The sequence below is a fragment of the Pleurodeles waltl genome, chromosome 1_2 (genome assembly GCF_031143425.1).
Source record: "Pleurodeles waltl isolate 20211129_DDA chromosome 1_2, aPleWal1.hap1.20221129, whole genome shotgun sequence".
NCBI lineage: Eukaryota > Metazoa > Chordata > Amphibia > Caudata > Salamandridae > Pleurodeles > Pleurodeles waltl.
This window is the reverse complement of record NC_090437.1, coordinates 470,119,324-470,142,978: the sequence shown is the minus strand read 5'-3', so window position 1 is coordinate 470,142,978 and position 23,655 is coordinate 470,119,324. Positions and strand designations below refer to the sequence as shown.

At 44.2% G+C, this 23,655-nt stretch overlaps 1 protein-coding gene across 1 annotated transcript in view; it reads right to left on the bottom strand.

The window, feature by feature from the left end:
* Nucleotides 1-23,655, bottom strand: part of MUSK (muscle associated receptor tyrosine kinase) — a 595,710-nt gene that overhangs the window by 18,894 nt on the left and 553,161 nt on the right. The window contains exon 16 of the mRNA XM_069240929.1: nt 980-1,128. Coding sequence (XP_069097030.1) covers nt 980-1,128 — 149 coding nt within the window. The remainder of the gene's footprint in view (nt 1-979; nt 1,129-23,655) is intronic.

The following is a 23,655-nucleotide window of genomic DNA, read 5'->3' as shown; positions in this document are numbered from 1 at the left end:
ACACTGTCTGCTGAGCAGACAGTGCATTTTGGGGTCCCCATTGGGGCCCCTCTGTGGTCCCCAGCACTTGTTCTTCACCAGCGTTTTCATGGAAGTTGAACCACCATGAAAAGGCTGGCAGAGAACATGCTTGTAATCAGCAGGGCACCGCCGACCTCAGCACTGCCCTGGTTGATCACAACCAAGACTGCCGTCAGCCCGTCGGGATCAGAGATCCTGGCAGAGACTGCAGTCTTTTGGCAGTCCGACTGCAAGATTTGTAAAGTGGCAGCCGGACCGCCACTGCGAGTGTGGCAATCTTGAGACCCCTATGCTTGTAATCTGGCCCTATATGTTTAGTTACATAAACTGTAGGGGCCTGATTTAAAGAGTCATTTGCGCTCAAGTCAGATTTATAGTTCAATGTACAAATGCAAGGTATTCACAAGATGGGACCTTGCACATGTAAATACTTTTAATCATGCACATAATTCCAAAAAGGTGGTGTAAAATGGTGCGTGGGAAAATCACACACCTGCGGAGTGAGAATTGCAAGATGGGGTTCCCTTGGAAAAATTAAGAATGAGTTAGTGGGTATACTCAAATATTTCTCTGACCCATCACCACCGTTAAAATATTCAGAGATTTGCTCCTGCAAAATGCCGCATTAAACCCTTTTTTATTTTGTCCCAAAACTAGTAGGGCTCTAGATAAAGGGAATTATGTGCGGGGGGAAAAATCTTTACCTTATGGAAAAGCAAATGTGAGAATTGAATACGTTTCAAAAATCCAGTGGCACTTCCAATGCACAATTGTCCACTATGTACAACTGCTCATGCAGAACTACCTCCACATCACGACATGTGCAAATATATAAAAATATATAAAACATTTTCAGGAGCAGCAAGTAAACCTAAAACTGTCGCAGATTCTGAGGTATAATAAGGGAAACCTTCGGAAATGCCTAAATTGCACTTTTGGTGTAAATAAGCACACATACCTAGGAGCTTCACAATGTTGGGGTGGTCAAACTCTGCCATTAAAGCTGCCTCCCTCTGAAAGTCGGCCTGCATGTCTGGTGAAGCCTCTTCTTTGAGCATTTTCACAGCCACCATGGTGGATGGTTCATACGGATGCAGTCCGGGAGCCCTGTAAACAACCACGGAATAAGTGAAAAAATATGTCTTACCAGCCTTGACTTTGAGCTTTACCAAGCAAAGCAAGGTGCCGTTTCACTGCTTTTTACTATAAATAGAGACTGATAACTAAAGTGGCGATAGGATGAATTTGTACGGTACATGGGGGTCTCATTATATTAAGGATTCGGTCGTACTAACATTCAAGCTAATCAAAAAGTAAATGTTGTGAAGAATGGTCAATGGTGGCAAAGGTTAAAATTCCAAAATGCATGTTTTTCATTTGAAGTCCTCCCCAAAAAAAAAAAACTGACACACATTGGCACAAAGAATGAATCATATAAAAAAATCATAAACAGTATTCTGTCTAAATCAAACAACTTTTTTTGAAACATTCACAAAATATATTTTGTCAATAAATTAACTGTTTTATTTGTGAAACAGCTCCGAAATTTTAATTAAAGAAAAAAAAAAATCAAACCTGATCTCTTCATCTATGTCACTTCCTCATTCTTTATGTCTGTATCTCTATGCCTTTGGTAGCGCTCTTTCCAGTGGATAGTCTATGTAACCACAGATTCATCTCCTTCGAATATTCCCCAGATTCCCGACTGGATTAAGAAATCTTTTCTGCACATCAGTGATTACTCACTGCCCTGGAAGTTATGGAGCGGGGCCACATAAAAGCGTCACCCCTGTATGTTGAAGTCAGTTTAAAAAAAATGTTTTTCCTTTCTATACCCTCAGATACAAAGCGTGAAAAATTGTTGCCACCAGTGTGCTGAATACTAACATGGGACCTTTCTAGGTGTAGACAACTCCACAGGGCAGGAAGGTGTGAGGGAGATGAAGTCTGGGGTGATATAAAGTTTCCACTCGAAAGAGCTTTACCAACTTGGTTGTCTGATGGAAACTTCCTAATTGCAGATTCCTTAGATTAGATACCAAAGCAGAAGGGACCCAGGTGGAGGGCTGTAAAGTTGACTCAGACCAAAATGTCCTGCAGAAGCAAACTGAGAAAATGTCCTTTCTGCTAGACCAGTCTGTCAAGGCAGTAGTGCTTCGTAAACAGATACAGTGATTTCCTCTGCAGCCTGGCAGATGTTAAGGATAAGCATTCAAGATATCACTGCAGTGATAACATTAGCCCTGAACGGTCCCTCAGACCTTCTGGAGCAAATAAATGTAGAGGACTATTCACCTCGACTGGGTACTGCACAGTCTTCCCTTTTTTTGTTCTGGAGAACCCACAAACAGTTGATTGTCCACTTGATGGTCCTTGGTAAGATCAATCCTAAAGCATAAAGCCCTTTTGATGTTCAGCTGATTGAGTCTCACTTCCTCTTTTGAGGAGGCAGGAGGGAGCATAGAACACTGGCACAAGGATGGACTGCCCACCGTGGAAAGGAGTCATGATTTTTGGTAAAAATGCCACTCAACTTCTCTGCACTAACCTGTCCAGGAAAAGAGTCATGTCGGGTGAATGCATCAAAAGTGCCTTAAGTTCACATGTAATGAGCTGTCATAATCACAAGGAAGAAAATGGTAATTAAAGTCAGGAGAAACAGCAAGCAGCTATGCATCAGTTCAAAGCATGTACCCATTATAAACGCCAAGACTAAGTTATGGTCCCACTGTGCCATCACAAACAGTTTGTTAGCACCTATCATAAATCTCATCACAACAGGTGATTTAAATTAAAACAGTTGGTCCGGCAACCATACAAACGCATAAAGGACTGGCAATTAACATTTAATAGTTCCCAGTGCAAGACCTTGCTGGGCCAAAACTAAAACAAACAAAAGGATGTTTGACAACTTTGACTGCAAATGGACAGCCTTCGGAATGGCATACCATGGTGATAATTTGTTCCAGCGCCTGGTTTAAATGGATTCCATTGAAGGGTGGCTATCAGGAGGCTGACATCTACAACTTCAGGAGGCAGTTCCCACCACTCAGTCTTCACACATGCAGGTATAGATTGCCCAAACTCAGGTGGAGGACCCTGGCTGTTGCTAAGGCAAGAAGTTCTTGTGAAGTGGTAGCCTGATTGGAGTACCATGCTCACAAGATCTGGTACAAAACCTTCCTAGCTCAATCTGGAGAAACTAAAATGGCCTGGGCCTGCTTGCTTCAGATCTTTTTCAGAACTCTGAGCAGGAGAGGCATGGGCAAGAAGTCTTACAGGAGTTCTGCTTGCCATTGCATCCAGAATGCATCTTCTAACAAGTATTCTTGTTGAAACTCCCAAACTTTCTACACTGCACGTTCTTGACAGTGGCAAAAAGATCTTACAGGGTTCTTCCACCTGTTGGAAGACACCTGGTGTCACCACAAGATGAAGATGCCACTCGTGATGTGCTAGTCACCACCTGCTCAGTTTGCCCAGGGCCTAGTGGTTCATGATTAAGAAAATACCCTGATGTTTCAGCCACCTCCAGAGGCATGGTGCATCCTGACAAAGGACCCAAGACCCCACTTCCACTTCCTCCTGCTTGTTGCAGTGCTACATGACAGTAGTGTTGTCCGTGAAAAGCTGCACCAGTTTCCCCTTGATGGTCAGCAGGAAGGCCTTCAGAGCCAGATGAATGGCTAGCAACTCCAACAGACTGATGCGGAAGTGGCCCTCTGCTGGAGAACAGAGCTCCTTCATCTCCACCTCCAACCAATGACCTCCCAGATCTAGCAGAGACGAGCACATCTCCACCATCAGCTCTGGGCGGGGAAGGGAGAGTGCCTGCCATTTGACTAATTGTGTTTGAGCAGCTATCACTGCAGATCTTGAGCCGTCCTCCAAGACCTAGCTAGCATTGGTCAGATTGCCTTGATGCTGGGCCCATTCGAACTTCAAATTTCATTGCAGAGACCTCATTTGCCACTTGATATAGCCACCCACATTCTTCTTGCCAGCTATGAAGCCTTAGAGGTGCCCTCACTGTGATCCAGGATGAATACTGAACCATTGAGATCATAACCCGATTGTCCTGAACTAATTGTGGTAGAGGGAAAACACTGAAATCCACTGAGTCCTGGATTATCCGAATGAAGCCTTGGCAAAGGAGTCAGGTGGGACTTCGTTGGGGTTCACTATCAATGAGATGATGTCAAGAGATTTGCAGTCCTCCTTTAATAGCTTGTCATGGGGATACAGGAATATTGATCTCACTAAAGATGGGCAACAAGCCACTGCCACTTTAACGAACACCGAGGGGCTCTGGTGGGGTCAAAAGGGACCACGGCAAACTGAAAATGCTCCTGGCCTACCTTTTACTGCAGATATGGTCTTTGGGAAATCAAGAATGATATAAGTAAATCTGCATCCTAGAGGTCCATGGACACCATCTAGTCACTTGGGTGCTGAGCAGACAGGATCTGGGTCAACGTAACCATTTTGAATTTGTCCTTCTCTAACAAGGTATTCAGAAACCAAAAGTCCAAAATAGGCCTGAGCAACAACCCTCATCTTTCTGTGCACAAAAGTAATTTGATGGTACTCTGAGTGCATCAGCTACACCTCCTGTAACAGGATAGTCAGGTGCTCGTCAGAAATCCACTCTTTTGTGGGAAGACTAGTATGTGGGACAGAAAGAAAAGGTAGTGCATAGCCACTTTGAACTATTTGTGAGACCCATCTGTCTGATACGATGGATCATCAGACTTTAAGGAAATAGAAAATCCTTTCTCCCAGTTGTTTTGCATGTGCTACTAAGGGCATCTAAAGTGGTTTAGTGGATATTGAAGAAATGGAAGACAGAGGAACTGGACGACTCATGTCACTGCTGGCCCACAAGCTTCATGTCAGACCCATGACCATGAACCCTACATACCTTCTATGCTGGTAGGGAACACTCTGTCAATACGCCAGCCTTCCGGGATGGCCTCTAAACTTTGAGTTGATGAAGGAACTATTTAGAAGCAGTCAAAAGACCCAAAGAGTGTGCTATAGCTGTATTGCTCTTAGAGTGTTCTGACACAGAGTCTGCCTTCTTACCTAAAACGCAGACCCATTTAAAGGCATATCCATGAGGGAGGCTTGTACAATCCTGTTGAACACATCCAGCCGTGTTGACGAAGCGCAGCACTAGTACCTACTACCCTTCTCAGGCAATCTGTAGTATCCAGTACTGCACAGATAGCATTTTTCGCCACATCATGAATCAGTTGAGTCTGAGAGGCCCTAATAGCCTCCAGGGCTTGCTGCAAGATCTTGCTGGCCAAGTCCAATAGGGCATGTGGGCAATGACCCAACAAACAAAAAGCATACATTGATTGTAATGCTAGGCTTGCGGAAGAAAACATGTGCTTGCAAAAAGCCTCAAACCCCTTGGATTCTCAGTCCGAAGCTGGAAAAGTATTAGGAATCATCTCACTGCTTGAGGCAGGTATATTAAAGCTTTTTTAGGGTAAAATGATGATGAGAAAATCCAGGTAACCAGGCACTGATCACTGACATGAATCTACCTGCCTATTCACAAGTGGACAATAACAAGGCTTCAACCAAGTATTCATCAAAGTATCAGTGAGAGCATTGTTAAAGTGAAGAAAAGGCTCTGTAGTAGCTGACCCAGGCTTTAAAATATCTATAAGGATTTATGGGGGGTAGCTGTTATTCTAATGCTTCAGTTGCCCTCAGAACCACTGCAACAAATGACACTGCCTTCCGTTGGTGCCCAAGTGGCAAGTCAAGCTCCATCTCGGCCGAGTTGACAAGCCTACTGGCATTCTGTAAATCAATGTAGAAGGCATTATCAGCATAGTGAGGGCAGAGAAGGCCATCCTCATCACCATCATCAAAATACTCACATGCCCCTGCTCTGGTATAGGATAGGAATCTGACCCCCTGTCTCTGCCACATCACATCGCTGCACAAAGGCTCCACTATCTTGTTTAGTTATGAGTCACAGTGTATGACGATCATTTGTGCTTTTCTAATTTCGTATTAAGACATCAGTTAGGCTTGAACTGAAGTCAGTTAGGGGTCCAGCACTGACATTAGCACTGAGTTCTCTTTTGGCACCAGTGGTGTTGACACCGGTACCGGTGTACCAGGGACCATCATGGTTCTCGGGTAGGAGTAGAAGTTTGTACCATAACTTTTTGTCCACATAAACTATCCATGCTTATACAGCCTTTCTGTCCAACATCCTGTGGATCCAAAGGTACCCAGGGTTTGTGGATTTCCCTGAAAGGGACCAAGCAAATAGCCAAATATATCTTCATTTTGGGCTATTCGGGAAAAATAGGAAAAAGGTACTCTGGATAAAAGCAGTGGTGTTTGCTCATTGAAGCCCTTTTTATTAAAAAGAGTTTGCTATGCTAAAGTCATCATATTCCAAGTTTTGAGGAACAAGCAGAGCCGACTCAAAAACCTAATTTTTACCACAGTTTTGACATTTTTCAAAAAGGTTGCCCATTTTTCCTATTTTTTTGTCATCTCAATTTACTTTGTTTCTGGTGGTAACCAGTGTGACACCAATGGGTGATCCAGAAAAACTATACATTTCTGAAAATTAGACATAATTCCAAAATCAGCAAGGGGTCATATGAGTAGAACCCTCAAGGTTTTCCCCAGAGAAACTAACTGTTGAAATAGAGAAATACTGAAAATGAGTAGGAAAAAAAGCCATTTGTGACAATGTTTTCACCTGTAACTTTGTCACAATGGCCAATTTATAAAAGCAATTTACCATTATGTCCACTAGACCTTTCTGGTTGCGGTGATATATAGGACTTCTAGGTTTTCCAAGAACCTAAGGTAACCAGAGCTGCACCGTATAATGATTTTTCATTGAGTACCAAGGATAGACCAATTCACATGGTGAAATTTGTAGAAGGAAAAATATGTATCAAGGAAACCTATGCATGTAATGGGCACAAGATATGGAGTTTAGTAGCAGTGGGTATTTGCACATCTCTGAATTTGTGGGTTCCCGTACCAGCGTATGATTTAGAGAGTGTTTTCAAAATGTCTTCTTTCTTACACACTGCCTTGCATTTGGAAGGCACAAATGCAGTGAAATCCAATTGATAATAACGAATTTCCTACTTTCCTAAGCTCTCACATGTTTTCTGATAAAATGGTACCTCACTTGTGTGGGTAGGCCTAGTGACCATGACAACAGCCCAACACGCAACATGGATACATCACATTTTGCTCTCAAAACTGACCTTTTTTTGCAAAATGGGTAGATGTTGATTTTGGGACGTAGCTCAGCAGGCACCTAGGGAAACTTAACAAACCTGAACATTTTTAAAAACTAGACACCTAACACTGCCCCACGTGTGGCTGGGGCTAGTGCTTGTGATCAGAAGAGATCAAACCAAGGACAATGAGAGCCTTTACGTGAGGACTCCTATTGACCACAGTTGGATCTTTTCGTGTTGCTGGCACTAGGTCCAACCACACAAGTGGCACAGCATTTTTATTGCCACAAGTGGGGCAATGCTGGATGGTGGGGATTTGTGTATTCCTGCAGATTCTGGAAGTTTCCATCACATAAAAGTAGGGGAAATATGTTACTTCAGGCAAAGTTTAAGGTTTGCAGGGAACTGTGGGTACGAAAATGGTGTGGGATGCATATGAAGCACACCACTCTGGACTCCCCCAGATGTCTAGTTTCCAGAATTGTATGGGTCTGGTAAGTTTTTCCAGGCGGCAGCCAGCTCTAGCCCAAAACTTGCAGCTGTTCACCATTGCAAGTAGGATGATACTGGAAGTTAGCCAAACTTGCCTGATGCATTTTAAAAACAACACCCAAACGAGTCAAATGTCTTCTTACTTGCTATTGAGATGGGATGCTTCAGTCCGCAGGGGAGCAGAAAGACTGCTGAGGTTTTAGGGGTGGGGGTGAGGCCTGATGTTAGGCTGGGAAACACTCACCCCATTATTTTATTAGAGATATATCATGCTGGCATACAGTGGGTTTTCTGCCCCCCTTGGAGGCACATCAGGGGTAATTACCCCATCTGCCCTCAGGGGTGCAGAAAGATTGTTTCCTCATTTTTAAGGGGTGGGGGCCTGGGCAGTTCCCACACCTACAAATAAATGAATCCCTGGTGTTTAGTGGGCTTTCTACCCTCCCCCCCTTCCCAAGGCAAATGGGGGTACATGCCACCATCTGTTTTCCCCCGGGGCGGCGGGGGCAAAGACTGTTTCCGTATTTGTGTGGAAGTGGGGGCATGGTCATGAATTTCATATAATAAACTTCAGGGGGGAGGGGGAATCACAAGCCCTTTCCCAAGGGGGCACACATCTCCTCTCCTTGGTGTCTGGTGGGTAGAACCCTCCTTGGGGATCATGCTCCTGTGGCAAACCCCCAGCAGGGATCCACTAGGGAAAGGTACCATTTGAAAGGGGAGATTCCCCTTTTTCCAATGGTACCTTTCCATGTGCTTCTGTGCTTTAGGGGCTGAGATATGCTCCGAGCAGTGAAAGTGAATGAGCCAATCAGCTCATATCAATTTCACTTTCCCTGAAAGCACACCGGTCTTACTTTTTTCTCTGAAATTACAATAGCCTCGGGAGCTGGGGAAGCTCTTCCTCAGTTCCTGACACTAGTTTAAAAAAAAGGAAATCCTTCTGGTGCTCGCCCCTGAGGGATTTCCTGCCTTGGGAGTGGGGATGGCCAGGAGCTGTCCTCAGCACATGAGGACTGGTGCAGAAGATGGCTTGGAGCCGTCCTCCAAACCTCTGTTGTTGATCCTATAGCAGACAGTCTGTGAAACTCATGGCATGATGGGACCAGCTGAGGAATCTGTTTTGTGACCTCTCAAGTGTCTGATTAACATAATGACACCCTTGCACCTTCTCTTAGGAGTCAAAATGGCGGGATGGAGTAGAATCTTGCTTTTCCTTCTTAGGCTTGCACTTGGGCTTACGGGAGAACTTCCAGCATGAAGCTAAACAGCTTTGGGACTGGCACCGGGTCTGCATCTGTGACTGAGATCGTGTGTGGGACCTACACGAATGCCACCATTACTTCTTGTGTTCGGCAACATACAGCAACATTCAGCTTCGCCGCTTAGTCTCAAATGCACATTTATTGCGTGACTTAGGAGTCACGCTTGAGCTCAAACAAAGACATACTTTGTGTGGGTCCATGACTGACATCTGCTTTATTCAGTTGTTGCATGGCTTGAAACATGTTGTTGTGGCTGGGGACATCGTTCCCTAGCACACTGATTAAATAGTTTAAAAATCACTGGAAAAGCCAACAAAGCTGGGAGCAGAGTTCTAAATTGGCATTAGAAGGTGTAGCAATATTGGAACGGACATTACCATGCAGATGTGGTGCTTATATATTGTGCTACTATGTACCTTTCACTTGTGCTCTGGAGTTAGCTTTGAGCCACTTGCGTCACCTAGTGGTAAGTGGGAACATTGCTATTGAGAAACATTTTTCAGATCCGTTCGTGCACCTGCAGAGTGTTCTAAGGTGAGGAATTTCCATTTGAAAATGTCCATCAGAAACTTTATTTCTTAATTAGCCACGTCCTAGTTTACAAATTGGCTACGCCAGCTTGATAACCAGAAGGAATCAGATTGGATGAAAATATGGAATCTAACTATTACATTTTTGTCCTTGCTGCCATAACAAGGTTTATGAACCAGCTGACTTTTTTCATGAACCTCACTTGAATAATACTGTACAGTGGCCATGAGGCAACAGGTAAACATTTATCAATTTCAGGGGTGACCAGTGCACATCCCAAAGGGGTAATACATTTTTTTCCCCACCGATACAGTAAAATTAATGATGCTTTTTTATTAACATTTTCTGCTGTTTCGCCACTACAGAAAAAAACATTGTTTTTTTTTCTTTTACCTTTGTGGCTTTAAATGAGGAAAAAATGAATAGTAAGGTAGTGAGAGAAAAGATGGCCTCAATGGGCTAAAAATGCTAACGGCCTAAGCCTGGCATAGGTCTCGAGGACTACCTATTTATTACTTACCTGCTTGTGACTGTTTTTTGTCTATCTCAGCTGTCTGCTCTTCATTCAATAGCTTACTCAGTATTTTTTTTTTGGTTGTCCCGCTCAGAAACAATTCACTTTCACAGACCTCTGCTTAGATGAGTTATATCCTTCATCTCCTACCTACAGTTTTTTTGTTAATCTGCATTCAGCACTTCATGAGATTGCATGTCTTTCCTTGCTCTCTACCCTCACTTGTTCAGGTTCCCCCTGCATTTCTCACCTACTTCCTGATGCTCCACATCTCGCTCCATGTTTTAGATTATTTATATATTTTACGAGGCCTGGCTGCTGCTTAATGCTTCTAGGTCATCTGCTCCCTTTTTTCTGAGCTGGTGCACACTTTGTTTTGCATTTTTTATTTTACCATTCTAACATAGCCATCTGCCATGCTGCAATGGTATATTAAACATGGCTGCCATGTGTCACCACAAATGCATATGCATGCTTCATAATACACGTGCATATGTCACGTGCACATGCATAAAGACAGAGGTATGCAGAAGCAAAGTTCTTGGAACGGGTTTCTATTAGCAGAAGACCCATTCCAAAAATGTTGGCTATGTGTCCGCATGTGTCTTGACACATTCATTTATATGCTAATGAAAAAAAGCATTGTCAAAGCCAATAGGCCAGCTGTTTAGAACGGAGACATATTGGGTTAGCCAATGCTTTATCTTATGAAATGCCAGTAATTTTAATAAGAGCTCATATCATACCCCCCAAAAAAGGCCGAGCTTACGAAACGCATGCAGCTTCATACAGTCTTACCCTTTCCATGTGACACTGGCCTACCGTTTCAATTAACTTAATTGTTTTTCTAGACACCGTGGTGCTTGTGTTCTGTCTCACTGTCGACAGGCTCCTGCCAATTAGCACAGTGTAACCCCAGTTGCTTCTCCAAAATCTTGCACAATGCGATTAGCTCCTAATAATAATGGAAGCCTTTCAGGAGAGCTCAGTAAATAGCTGGTTGCTTCCTCTCATCGCCTGCTGCTGGTTCGAGAGTAGGAACAGTGATTCATAATGCAAAGGCAGCCAATTGGTAGTGATATCATTTGACATGGCCTACAACATTGTCGTCAGTCATGAAATCGTGTATGCAGGGAGGGAAGGAGTAGCTAAATTTAGATGAAGAACATGGATCACAGGTAATGTTAAGGCCCCCCTTGGATGGAGAGAGGCGTTATCGTTTTTTGGTGCAAACACCACTCTGCAGGGTGCGAGCACATGGGGGCGATGTAACCCATGTACAATGATCAATTATGTCCACCGTGTTGAGTTATGCGTTTTTCGGTATTGCTTCACCAACACCTTTTCGTGAGGTAATCCCTGGTTTTAGGAAGAAAAAAAAACCCACAGGGGAGCCTGAATAATGGAACATATTCTGTCAGACTGTGAGATGGCCTCCAAAGTACCCAAAAACATGGTTACTTTGCCGAGTTTGGGGGTGGGGGCGTAGTGTGGTGATGCTAAGCGTTTCCTGTCTCTGCCAAGCCATCTGTGACCGCAAATGAGCATTATATCTTAAATGGAGTAAACAGGACTTCGTATCTCACGAGTAGTGCCTGATCAACCACATCAATCGCATATTTAAAATGCCTCCTACTTTTTGCTGTGTTTTTTTTACTTGGTCTACCTCTGGTTCTTGTTAGTTGCTTTTTTTCCTTCTTTTTAAGAGAAGACAGTAAAAACCTCATGGCAGTTTGCACTGGATCCATATGCACGTGTCACAGGTGTTCGTAAGCAGTGCCACATATGGATTTAGTCTAACTGATCATGCAAACGAATTTTTCCATATGGACGTGTTTTCCCAATAAATAATGCCATCACCTTTACATTAATGTATTTCATCTCCTTAAGGTAGAACACTAAACCTCACATCAATTTGTGTGGCTTCAGAAATATGACTTGGTGGTTTGCACCACGCATGTACCACGTTGCAGGGTCAAGTATGGCACAAACTGCTCATAAATATGCCCATAGGTCACTAATAAAGCCACTTTGCATGGCTTTAATTGGCTTAAAAAATATGTAGTAAGGCAAAGCAGCTCAAATTGCTGCATTGCCTTACTCTGCGTATGGGTGGCATTCCATGGGTGTTCCCACGCAGCTCCCTTGGTTTTTTTATGCATTTCCAAATTTATCAAACCTGGTGAACCTGATAATGCATCAAAAAGATACGCCTCCCCATGAGAGGCATAATAAGGAGAAATATTTTTTTTTCTCCTCCTTCAATGTGTGCTGCATTCTGCAGGAAAACACAGAAAGAGGAAAAAGCCTCTTCCTGTACAAAAGCAATCCTGCACGCATCACAGGCACCCTTGCACCATGATGCAAGGGTGTCTGTGTTGACACTAGGCTGCCAAAAGAGTGTAAATGTTGGGGGAAAGGACAGGAATGTGCCATATTGGAGAAATATGGCACATTCCTGCCCTTTCCCTGTGACTGTGCAGCATGAATATGGGCCCTAGTATGTATGAATGTGACTCCATCCTTTTGGCCACATGGGCAGCCAAGCAGAACTTTCGTGTTTTGGGTTAAAACATTTATTGTATCTAACTCAGTTTCTCTGCCATGCTTTACAACATAATACATTAAAACAGATGCCCTACATAACTTGAAAAAAAAGAGGTGAGAGAGAGTGGATAAGGTCTATGACCAACAGATCTGATGTACAAAGTCCTAGGTATGTATTGATATTTTGGGGGTGTCAGATTTAGGGCTGCCCATATGTATCACCATGGGGTGGGAAAGTGCAGGCTGTGGCTAGGTGATATAGGGCACAGGACGGAACAAAGAGTGCCCCAGGCAGATTAGTTCTAAAAGGTTTTGTGTTTAGAATAATTACGATATTTCTATTCTTATTTTTGGGCTCTAGCAATGTTAAGCATTTGTCATGTATTATCTTTTTTAAATTTACTGGGGATGGTGAGGAAAGGGGGCGGGTCATATTTGAAGGTTTCCCATACTCAATGGCATTTGCCTCAACCTATCTGCTTTTCTGTCATGCGCACATATGAGGAGCAGAGCCATCCACAACCATTGGCTTTTCATACATTATCATGAAGACAGACGAGAAGGAAGAGATGAAGGAAGTCTGAGTCTTACCCCAAGTTTCTTCCTTTGGGAAAGCGACAGACAAAGCAGAAGAGTGCCCATGGTGATTCTTCTTTAAATGTGTGAAGTTACAGAATTGCATAACCACAGCTGGTCCAAAGTATTTTATATTTAGGCCAAGAAGAGATCAATGTAATGGGAAGAAAGGTCTGGGCGATCATATGAACATCATTCACCAGCGTGATGAACACCCTAACTATCTACACAAATGATTTTGGATAGTCATGGCAGGACTAGCCAGCTAGGCAACCTAGCAGTTCCTAGTGCCCGATGATCCACAGCAGTTGTGAGGGTAACACAGTGCTGCTGTAGAAAAAAGAGGAGAGTAGGTGTTTGCGAGGGAGATGGGTTAAAATAAATGAGTAGGAATGCAGCATTTCTCCCTTTAATTCCTAAATATTAAGTGTTCACTCCATCAGGAGCCCCTGAAATTCCACCATGACTGTTTAACCAGATAGATTAATCATCTTTCCTTGTTTATTGAATTTTCTTTTTTAATCGTCTAACAAAAATGTGGCGAGAACATTGGTTGGCATTACATCATGCAGGCTAGACACACATTTGTACATGGGTTACATATTCAAAACCTGGTTGTACAGAGCAATATGGTACACAGTTGCACAGAGAGGTGTAGATAACAGAATGAAATTGGATATTTGTAATACAGATAATGTATATTACGGAAGAGTCAGACCAGAGTGCAAATACGTTTGAGGGAGTTCTGTGGTAGAACAACATTCATGTGTGAGATATCCCATTAAAAAGGTGGAATGTTTAGTTTCTTTTGTAATATCTTACAGAGGAGATAGCGCCTCAAAAGAAAGCAAGAGCTTCTAGTGGTGCGTACCAAGTGATTAAAATGATCTGAACTTCGAGGAGGCTTATGGCCACTTAGTGACTGTTAACAGGTGGGTGATGGCAGACAGTAACGCGCATGGTGTCATGTAGCCAGTTGAATGAGAGACTGCTAAGTAGTACCATAATGGACTTGGGTACCAGGATGATAAGCTTGCATTTTGCTTTGTGGGTGATGGCTAACCAGCTGCTTACTTGTAAGAGTGATCGATGAGGGAATAGATTCATATTCGTCTATCTAAAATGATTATTTTAACAAGATTTAGAACAAGTATTGGGGGACTCAGTAGATGGTTAGAGTAATCCAGTCTGCTCATCATACATTACTGATTAGGAGACAGAGCCGAGAGGGGGGGGGGGGTACTCTGCTGCACATTTTCTCTATAGCTTCTATGCGGAACCTAACAACAGAAGCTGTAGATGTGGGTGAATCAATTGAACAGCGCCCTTTCAAAGATTTTGGAAAGTATGAAAGTTGTAAGCAGGACAATAATTTGAAAAACAAAAAACTAGTTCCAGGGTACTGGCGAGAGAAGCAGCTACGTGGATGTGCATGACTCAGTTAAAGAAACATTTTCGAGGACTTTAGAGAATAACCGGAGGAAGGAGACTGCTGTCATTTGAAGTGGTTAATGGCAGTTAGATTGAAACATGTGGGTTTGGAACGCACACACCAAATTTTAACTAATTGAAGAACTTCCTGAATTGAGCGAGTGAGGCGGCAATTGAGGCACAAGTGGAGGTGTCGGCAAGAGAATAGTGCTACAGTGAACGAGGGCGGTGGGGCGTGTAGGCACGTGACAATTGAGAGACACTCTAATGCTTGCCTAATGACCACCCACATTCACGACCATCATAACCTTTCCCTAACCCACACAGAAGCAAAGTAACCACACAGATGTTTTTTTCTTTTTTAGCTGGTGATGCTCTGGGTGGAGTGTCGGAGCCCCAGTCTGCAAATGATCTTCTAGGGGCTCAAAGACAAGTGTGAGGTGTTTCTGTGGTGGAGCATGAAGAGGGTGGTCTAGCTTACACTCCCCGGTAAATTGCTATGACCTGCAAACAGTTTGCTGCTCGTGCTCCAAGAGGGTTACAAGTTATTGAATGGATCCCAGATTTTTATTTTATTTTCAACCCTCTGGCACTGATTAATATAATGATGACTTCAAGCAAGCTATGGCTCTCCTCGTAGGTGGCAACTAGCACCAGGCACTCAGCCTGTCTTCAAGTTGGCACCATGCTAGTTATCAAAGGTGGCATTGGAAGCCATCCAAAACCCTTACCACCAATTACATTGTCTGGACTCGCTCAGCTCCATTCACCTGCACTGCTTGTCTATTTGGTTCACAATGTACAACATGTAACTCCGCACGGCTTAGGTGAAGGCTGTGAGTATTGGTTAGAAAAAGTTGGCTGAAAGATTGTACCTTACTATGGTGTGCATTTCTCACCTTCAACATACACTTTATTCACCCTTAGGGCATGCAGCATTATCTCTAGGCTTTGGTTGCTAGAATATCTTTATACTGACATGCATGAAAGTTGGAAGCATCATTGTTGCATGTTAGCTGCTCACCGTCTGATGGATTAACAACTGATTATCCATGCTGACTCACTGGTTACTACCTTGATACTTGCAGGCTGACCATTTGGATGCCTGTGTGATATGAGTGTCTGGCGGATAGCTCCCCAACTGCCTGATGGCTTTCTCTTTCCTTGATGGCTGAATGGTAGCTACAATGATGACTATGGGCAGTCTGCAGACATTGTAGTTGCCATAACAAATGATGGTTCTGTACTACCTGAAACTCAGACAGGACCCTCATGCGGATCGTCGCCTCCCATGACTCCAGGTTTTGTCCTGCAAAGAAGAGAGTGTGATGTGTACGGCACTGTAGGAGGCTGGCCTGGCTTATAGTGGGTACCTGATGGTACTTACACCTTGTGCCAGGTCCAGTTATCCCTTATTAGTAGATTAGTAGTGTTCTAGCAGCTTAGGCTGATAGAGGTAGCTATAGGTAGCATGTCTTCTAGTTCAGCTTAGGCTGAACTAGGAGACATGCAAAGCTCCTACTATACCACTTATATCATATAGCACTATATCATAAGAATCACAATACTCAGTGTTACCAAAAAAATAAAGGTACTTTATTTTAGTGACAATATGCCAAAAATATCTCAGAGGATATACTCCCTTAGAAGGTAGGTAAAATACACAAAATATACACACACAAACCAAAATCAGGTAAGCAAACAGTTAGAAAAGCAGTGCAAACACTGTAGAATACAATAGGATGCAATAGGATGCAACAGAAACCATATACTAAGAAAGTTGAATGCGAACCACTTAGGGACCCCTGGCCTAGTGTAGTGTGTAGATTCTGCAACAACGGAAGGTGCCAGGAACTTCTCCTTTGCATAGAAGATGTCCCATGGAATGCTGGAGGATGCAGAGTTGTTTCTTTGGAGAAAGACCACAAACAAGCCTTGCTAGCTGCAAAGGTCGCAGTTGAAGAAAAAGGGTGCTGCCTGGGCCCAGGAAGGATCAGGAGGTCGCCACTTGGAAGAGGAGACAGAGGGGGCCCTCAGCAACACAGAAAGCCCATGCACAAGAAGGCAGCACCCGCAGAAGTACTTGAACATGGGTTGAAGAAAACTGAGCATGGCAGTCATCTCAATACTACAAAGGATGGTTTCACGAAGCCGGTGGTCAACTCAGCGAGTTGAGCAATGCAGGACGGAGTGCTGGGGCCCTGGGCTAGGCTGTGCATGAAGGATGTCTTGCAAAAGTGCACAGAAGCCCTAGCAGCTGCAGTTAATGCAGTACACAGGATTACTGTCTGGCGAGGGGAGGCAAGGACTTACCGCCTCCAAATTTGGACAATTGGACCACTGGACAGTCTGGGTCACTTGGGTCCACCACCTGTGTTCCAGGGGCCACGCTCGTCAGGATGAGAGGGGTCCCAGAGTACCAGTGACGCTGAAGTTTGGTGCCTGCTGGAGCAGGGAGAAGATTCCGTCGACCCACAGGAGATTTCTTCTTGACTTCCAGTGCAGGGTGAAGGCAGACAGCCCCTATAGCATGCACCACCAGGAAACAGTCGAGAAAGCCGGCAGGATTAGGTGCTACCATGTCACTGGTAGTCTTATTGCTACTTTGTTGCAGTTTTGCAGGCGTCCTGGAGCAGTCAGCGGTCGATCCTTGGCAGAAGTCGAAGAGGGAGATGTAGAGGAACTCTGATGAATACTTGCAAGTTGTTATCTGAGGAAAAGCCCACAGGAGAGACCCTAAATATCCCTCAGAGGAGGATTGGCCACCTAGAGAGGTAAGCACCTATCAGGAGGGGTCTCTGAGGTCACCTGCTGGCACTGGCCACTCAGAGGCCTCCATTGTTCCCTCACACCTCTGGATTCAAGATGGCAGAGGTTTGGGACACACTGGAGGAGCTCTGGGTTGTGGTGATGGACAGGGCACTCCCCTTTCCTTTGTCCAGTTTTGCACCAGAGCAGGGGCTGGGAGTTCCCTTAACCGGTGTAGACTGGCTTATGCAAGGAGGGCACCATCTGTGCCCTTCAAGGCATTTCCAGAGGCTGGGAGAGGCTACTCCTCCCCAGCCCTTAACACCTATTTCCAAAGGGAGAGGGTGTAACACCCTCTCTCAGAGGAAATCCTTTGTTCTGCCTTCCTGGGACTGAGCTGCCCAGACCCCATAAGGGCAGAACCCTGTCTGAGGGATGGCAGCAGCGGTAGCTGCAGTGAAAACCCCAGAGAGCTGGTTTGGCAGTACCCGGGGTCCATGCTGGAGCCCCAAGGATGCTTGGGATTGGCACCCCAATACCAGATTTGGAATGGGGGGACAATTCCATGATCTTAGACATGTTACATGGCCATGTTCAGAGTTACCATTGTGAAGCTACATATAGGTATTGACCTATATGTAGTGCACATGTGTAATGGTGTCCCCGCACTCACAAAGTCCGGGGAAATTGCCCTGAACTATGTGGGCGCACCTTGGATAGTGCCAGGATGCCCTCAAACCTAATAACTTTGCACCTAACCTTCACTAAGTGAGGGTTAGACATATGGGTGACTTTTAAGTTACTTAAGTGCAGTGTAAAATGGCTGTGAAATAACGTGGACGTTATTTCACTCAGGCTGCAGTGGCAATCCTGTGTAAGATTTGTCTGAGCTCCCTACGGGTGGCAAAAGAAATGCTGCAGCCCATAGGGATCTCCTGGAACCCCAATACCCTGGGTATCTAGGTACCATATACTAGGGAATTATAAGGGTGTTCCAGTGTGCCAATTAGAATTGGGGAAAATAGTTACTGGCCTATAGTGACAATTTTAAAGGCAGTGAGAGCATAAGCACTGAGGTTCTGATTAGCAGAGCCTCAGTGACACAGACAGGGCCAGATGGAGGAAGCAGTTTGCACGTCGCAAACAGCGAATTTCGCTGTTTGCGACGTGCAAACTGCACTTTGCAATGCACAAAACCCGCTTTGCGAATTAGTAACCTGGTTACCGTATCGCAAAATGGGTTTGCGAGTCGCAATTAGGAAGCGGTGTCCCCTTCCTAATTGCAAGTCGCAGTGCAATGCAAGATTGCTTTGTGACCGCGAACGCGGTCGTAAACCAATCGCAGTTAGTACCCATTTCACCCCTTCCCGTTTGTGAATGGCATTAAAAACATTTTTCTAGAGCAGGCAGTGGTCCAGAGGACCACTGCCTGCTCTGAAAAAATTAAACGAAAACAGTTCATTTTTTAGTTTTGTAATGCATCTCGTTTTCCTTTAAGGAAAACGGGCTGCATTACAAAAAAAAACAAAAAACTGTTTTATTTAAAAGCAGTCACAGACATGGTGGTCTGCTGTCTCCAGCAGGCCACCATCCCTGTGAGTGCCGTGACTCTCAAGGGGGTCGCAAATTGCGACCCACCTCATGACTATTCATGAGGTGGGCATTTGCGACCCCCTTGCGAGTCGCAAACAGTGTCAGGGACACTGTTGTGCATAAGGTTTTGCGGCTCGCAAATTGCGAGTCACTCTGACTCGCAATTTGCGAGCCGCAAAACCCAAGGTACCTACATCTGGGTCTTCATCACTACACAGGGACACACATTCAGGCCACAAACTATGAGCAGTGGGGTCCTGGCTAGCAGGATCCCAGTGAGACAGGCAAAAACAAACTGACATACAAGTAAAAATGAGGGTAACATGCCAGGCAAGATGGTACTTTCCTACAGGCACAAGGAAGCATATGTGTGTTCTTGTATTAATTATATTGTTTTCTGTGGCATGCCTTAATCCTAACCACCTGCTCTTTTGACCTAGGCGCCAACGAGGCAATGTTGATGATGGTTAGGACCTATTCCTTCCATGGGCACCGATCCAGGACAGGAGTTAGCATTACTTAGTGGCTACACAGTCCAAATGGTGCTGAATAACTACCCCCCACACACACATCAGCTTTTTGTCCCTTGCCACTAGGGCAACAGCATTAAATTTACCCATAATGGACTTTGAGATTTGTGGTATAGCAATATTAGCTTCTCTTATCACTGTGCCATATTGCATTGACTACAGGCACTTAACTCTGTTCAAATTAAGGAGGGCAGGCGCAATGGATTGCTGTTAAAATATTCAGATTAGGCACCCATTGTCAGGGTAACAACACAGGTCTTAGCACATTTTCATGTGGTTTGTGTGGAGAAAGGGCAGAAAATATGCATATGTGATATCTGCCCTAGTCATTTTGGACATGTGTGGAATTAGTATAAACTGTGTCTGCAGTAAAGCAGATATCTGTCTAATGCATCAATATTATTACATCAATGTAATATTTCTTATAGTAATTGCACTCAACAATGCACGAAGGCCTCAGTATATTGTATTGTCGTTGCTCTAGTAGCTTTGCGCTTAATTTATTATCTGACAGATGGGGTAACCCACCACATTTGTGGAGTACCCCTTTCACCAAACTGACGGTCCATATACTCTATTTAGAGTCAGGCTGACTGCCATGCTTATGCTGGCAGAGACCCACTAGCTCAGCTGGCAGAAACTTTACATCAAAGGTCCAATAGATGTGGGGGTTTTGGTGTACATACATCAATCCATCTTCCCTATTTAGAGCGGACATTAAGAAAAGGGACCTCCATACCATGGTTGAAAACACTCAGGGTATGGGAATAATTATTATTTCGATTTTATTTTAAAAAAACTACCACTTTGGGAATTTGCTTTTGTAAACAAAAAGATTTCCTGAGAGGCCGCATGAAACTTGGCGGCTGCTCAGCACACTTTGTGCCTTCAAAGGAGTCCTCACCATGTCAGCTCCTCTGAAGTAATTGAGATCTCAGTCAGGCACACAGATCTCTATGTTTAGCGGGTGGTGGTCTACCACAGTGGCAGAGGTAATAACCTCCAACATCCTGTTGGATATCATGCCTCCTGCCAACCTTTAAATGTTTCTTAGCTTTCATCCTGGAAAGGAGGTCTTATTCCGGTTTCATCACATGACCAGGATCATGGGACTCTAGACAAATTAAGTTATGTTCTTTTGCCACAAATTGTAAATATGGGAGGTGCAAATATGTGTGATGTGAAAAAGCTATAGGACAATTTGACCATTCTAATTACAAGAGAATCCCACTTTTTAATGTGACCCACCATCTGCCCCGAAGTGGAAGTCTTATGGAAGGCAGGCAGCAGTAACAATAACCGGCTACTAACCCACATTGTCCAAGTTTACAAATAATGTCCAGTGTGTCCACTACCCTGGATGCTGAAGGAGTATTCTACATGACTATCAGGAAAGAGATATTCACAATCATAGGCAGGGTGCAGCTATTATCAAAACAGTTATAGGCTTTGTCATGGGTTCATTTTACACTCTGCTTGGGCACACATTTTACCTTAGGCCTGCAGCCTGTGACCTTTTACACACATATAGGCTCAGATTTAAAAAATGCAGTTTTATTCAATTTTAGTTAGCCTCCTTTCTGTGGGGATGTTATATTTTCTAATCAGCTGTAACTTTGTGATTCTGCGAAAGCATTGTTATTATTATGCTGTGCAGAACATTTCACCATGTACCCTTGTCCAAGGTTGACGTGTCCAAGTACGTGATAATCCAGCTAGCAATTGTCACCACAATAGTTTGTAATCAGTCCGACACTTAGGCACTTGCTCACATCAGTCCCTTTTCATGCAACAAAAATGTGTCATCTTATAAAAACCCTATATAGGCCAAAAGACAGCAGGGAGGCAATCCTCACCAGGATTCCATCCATGCTACATGCCATTTCATGCTGACATCTGCCCTGTCTGTACACCCAACCAAGTAGACGGCAGGGAGACCCCTTTCCTTCAGGCAATGGGAGTGGGTGCTCCTCTCATGGACTAAGTACTGACCGATTGAGCTATCACTGCTATGCTCTTGCTTAGGAGCTAGAGTCTAGGTAGAATTCATCTATGCATGGCATTCCAATATTTTGGGACTGTTTATTTTCTTCTTGCTGGTCACCACCATTCCCCTAATAATTGCAGCACATATATTTTATCATAGATTACAGTCTTTTCAATGAATATATTGAAAACCACCCTGCATCTCTTTCTTTGCCTGTGTGTGTGTGTATGAGACCTTTTTGCTAATGAGAGAAAGGGGTGTGACTTGTCGATCACAACTACCCCTGAGAAGTTACGAGTGTCATTCTTTCAGGTTTTGGTGAGGCATTGCTAGCTAGCTGAAAAAGTTGGACCGACAGCCACCAAGACGGTGTGAGATTGACTCAGTCACCCACAAACAATGGTGCTGCCGCCCCAATCCAGCAGTCTTGTTCTAACAATGGGAGTCCTACAACAGCTTATATCAATCTCCAAGTGCCACAATTAGAGTGAATTAGATCCCAGGAGCTGATATGTTCAAGCGTATAAATTGCTTACCATAGTTATCTCATTTCTTTTACAAATTTAATAAATTGCACACATTTTTGCATGCAATAAAACTAAGTGTGCAGCATGGAGATTCTGTACTTTCGAGTACAGTCACCTTTGCTGCAAAATATGCCTGTCAAACAGCCCTGATTGAACGCCTACGTTTATAAACCTAAGACATGAGGTGGTATTTTAGAAGTGAGTCAAGCAAACTGTGGGCCAGATTTACCAGAAAGTCACTCAATGCGATGCAGCAAGACAAGTTGCTGCGCTGCGTGAGACGGAGAAATCAGGAATGCGCCATATTTACTAAGATATGATGCATTCCTACTCTCCTCTTGCAGTGGCGCAATGAGTAGTGCCTAGCGCCAACGCAGGCTCACTTGCAACATGGTGCAATGGTACCTGCCTTACAGGCAGGATTGTTTTTCTGCAGGAAGAGACACCTTCTTGCACAAAAACAATCCTTTGAGACATTTTCCTCTTTCTGAGATGCAAAATGCAGCACACGTAGAAAGAGTAAATGAAACGAAGAAATAAAAATATTTCTCTTTGTTATGCCTCAGTTGGGAAGGCATGCCATATGATGCAATCCCAGATATACTATCCTTAGTAAATCCGGGATTGCCTCAAAATCCATGGGTGGATGCATGGGACTGCCGATGCTCCATCCATGGAGTGCCTTCCCAATGTGGAGTAACGCAGGGCAGTAATTTGCGACACCTTGCATGGCTCTGTGTAGCTTAGTAAATTCAGAGCCATGCAAGGTGGATTTGCGTGGCTTAGTAAATCCCAATAAAGGGTTTTTGTTGCATTGCATCATCTTGAGTGAGCCCTTTGTAAATCTTGGCCATGGTTTCATTGCTTTGTGAACTGCGTAACATTAACTGGCCAAGTTATAACAGATCCTTCCTAAGCCAAATGTAAAACTGCGTCACACAAAGCCGACATTTGGGCATTTTTATGAAGTCACCTTTCTGTCATGTGTGACAGGGAAATGACAGGAATGGGCCTTACTTAACAATATATGGCGCATTCCTGTCATCTCCCAGAGCTGGCACACAATGTGCTCCCTAGCGCAAATGCAGGCCCACTTTCACTCTGGTTCAAGGGTGCCTGCATTATAAGGATTGATTTTGTGCAGGAAGGCATGCCTTCCTGCACAACAACAATCCCCTGAGGCATACTCCTCTTTCTATGTGTGCTGCAGAATGCACAAAGAAAGAGGAAGTAACAAGGAGAAATAAAGATTTTTCCTCTTTACGCCTCACCTGGGGAGGTGTTGCATTTTGACGCATTCCCAGGTTTACCAGTAATGGTAAATCTGGGAATGTGCCAAAATCCATGGGCGGATGTGGGGAACACCCACGCTCAACCCACGGTACGCCTCCCCAGGGCAGAGTAACGCAACACAGGGATTTGCGCTGCACTGCATTACTTTAGATTTATCCAGCCAAGCAAGGCCATGCAAGATGGCCTTGCCTGGCTTGATCAATCTAAATTAAGAGTTGTGTTGCTCTTGCGCACCACTGAGTGGCACAGGGGTGATGCAACTCTTACATAAATATGCCCCTTAGTAAATGTTTCCTTTTACTGATTTAAAAGAGTTTCAGTATGCATTTCAGCATTGGAGAAGGTGATGGATTTCAGCTCAG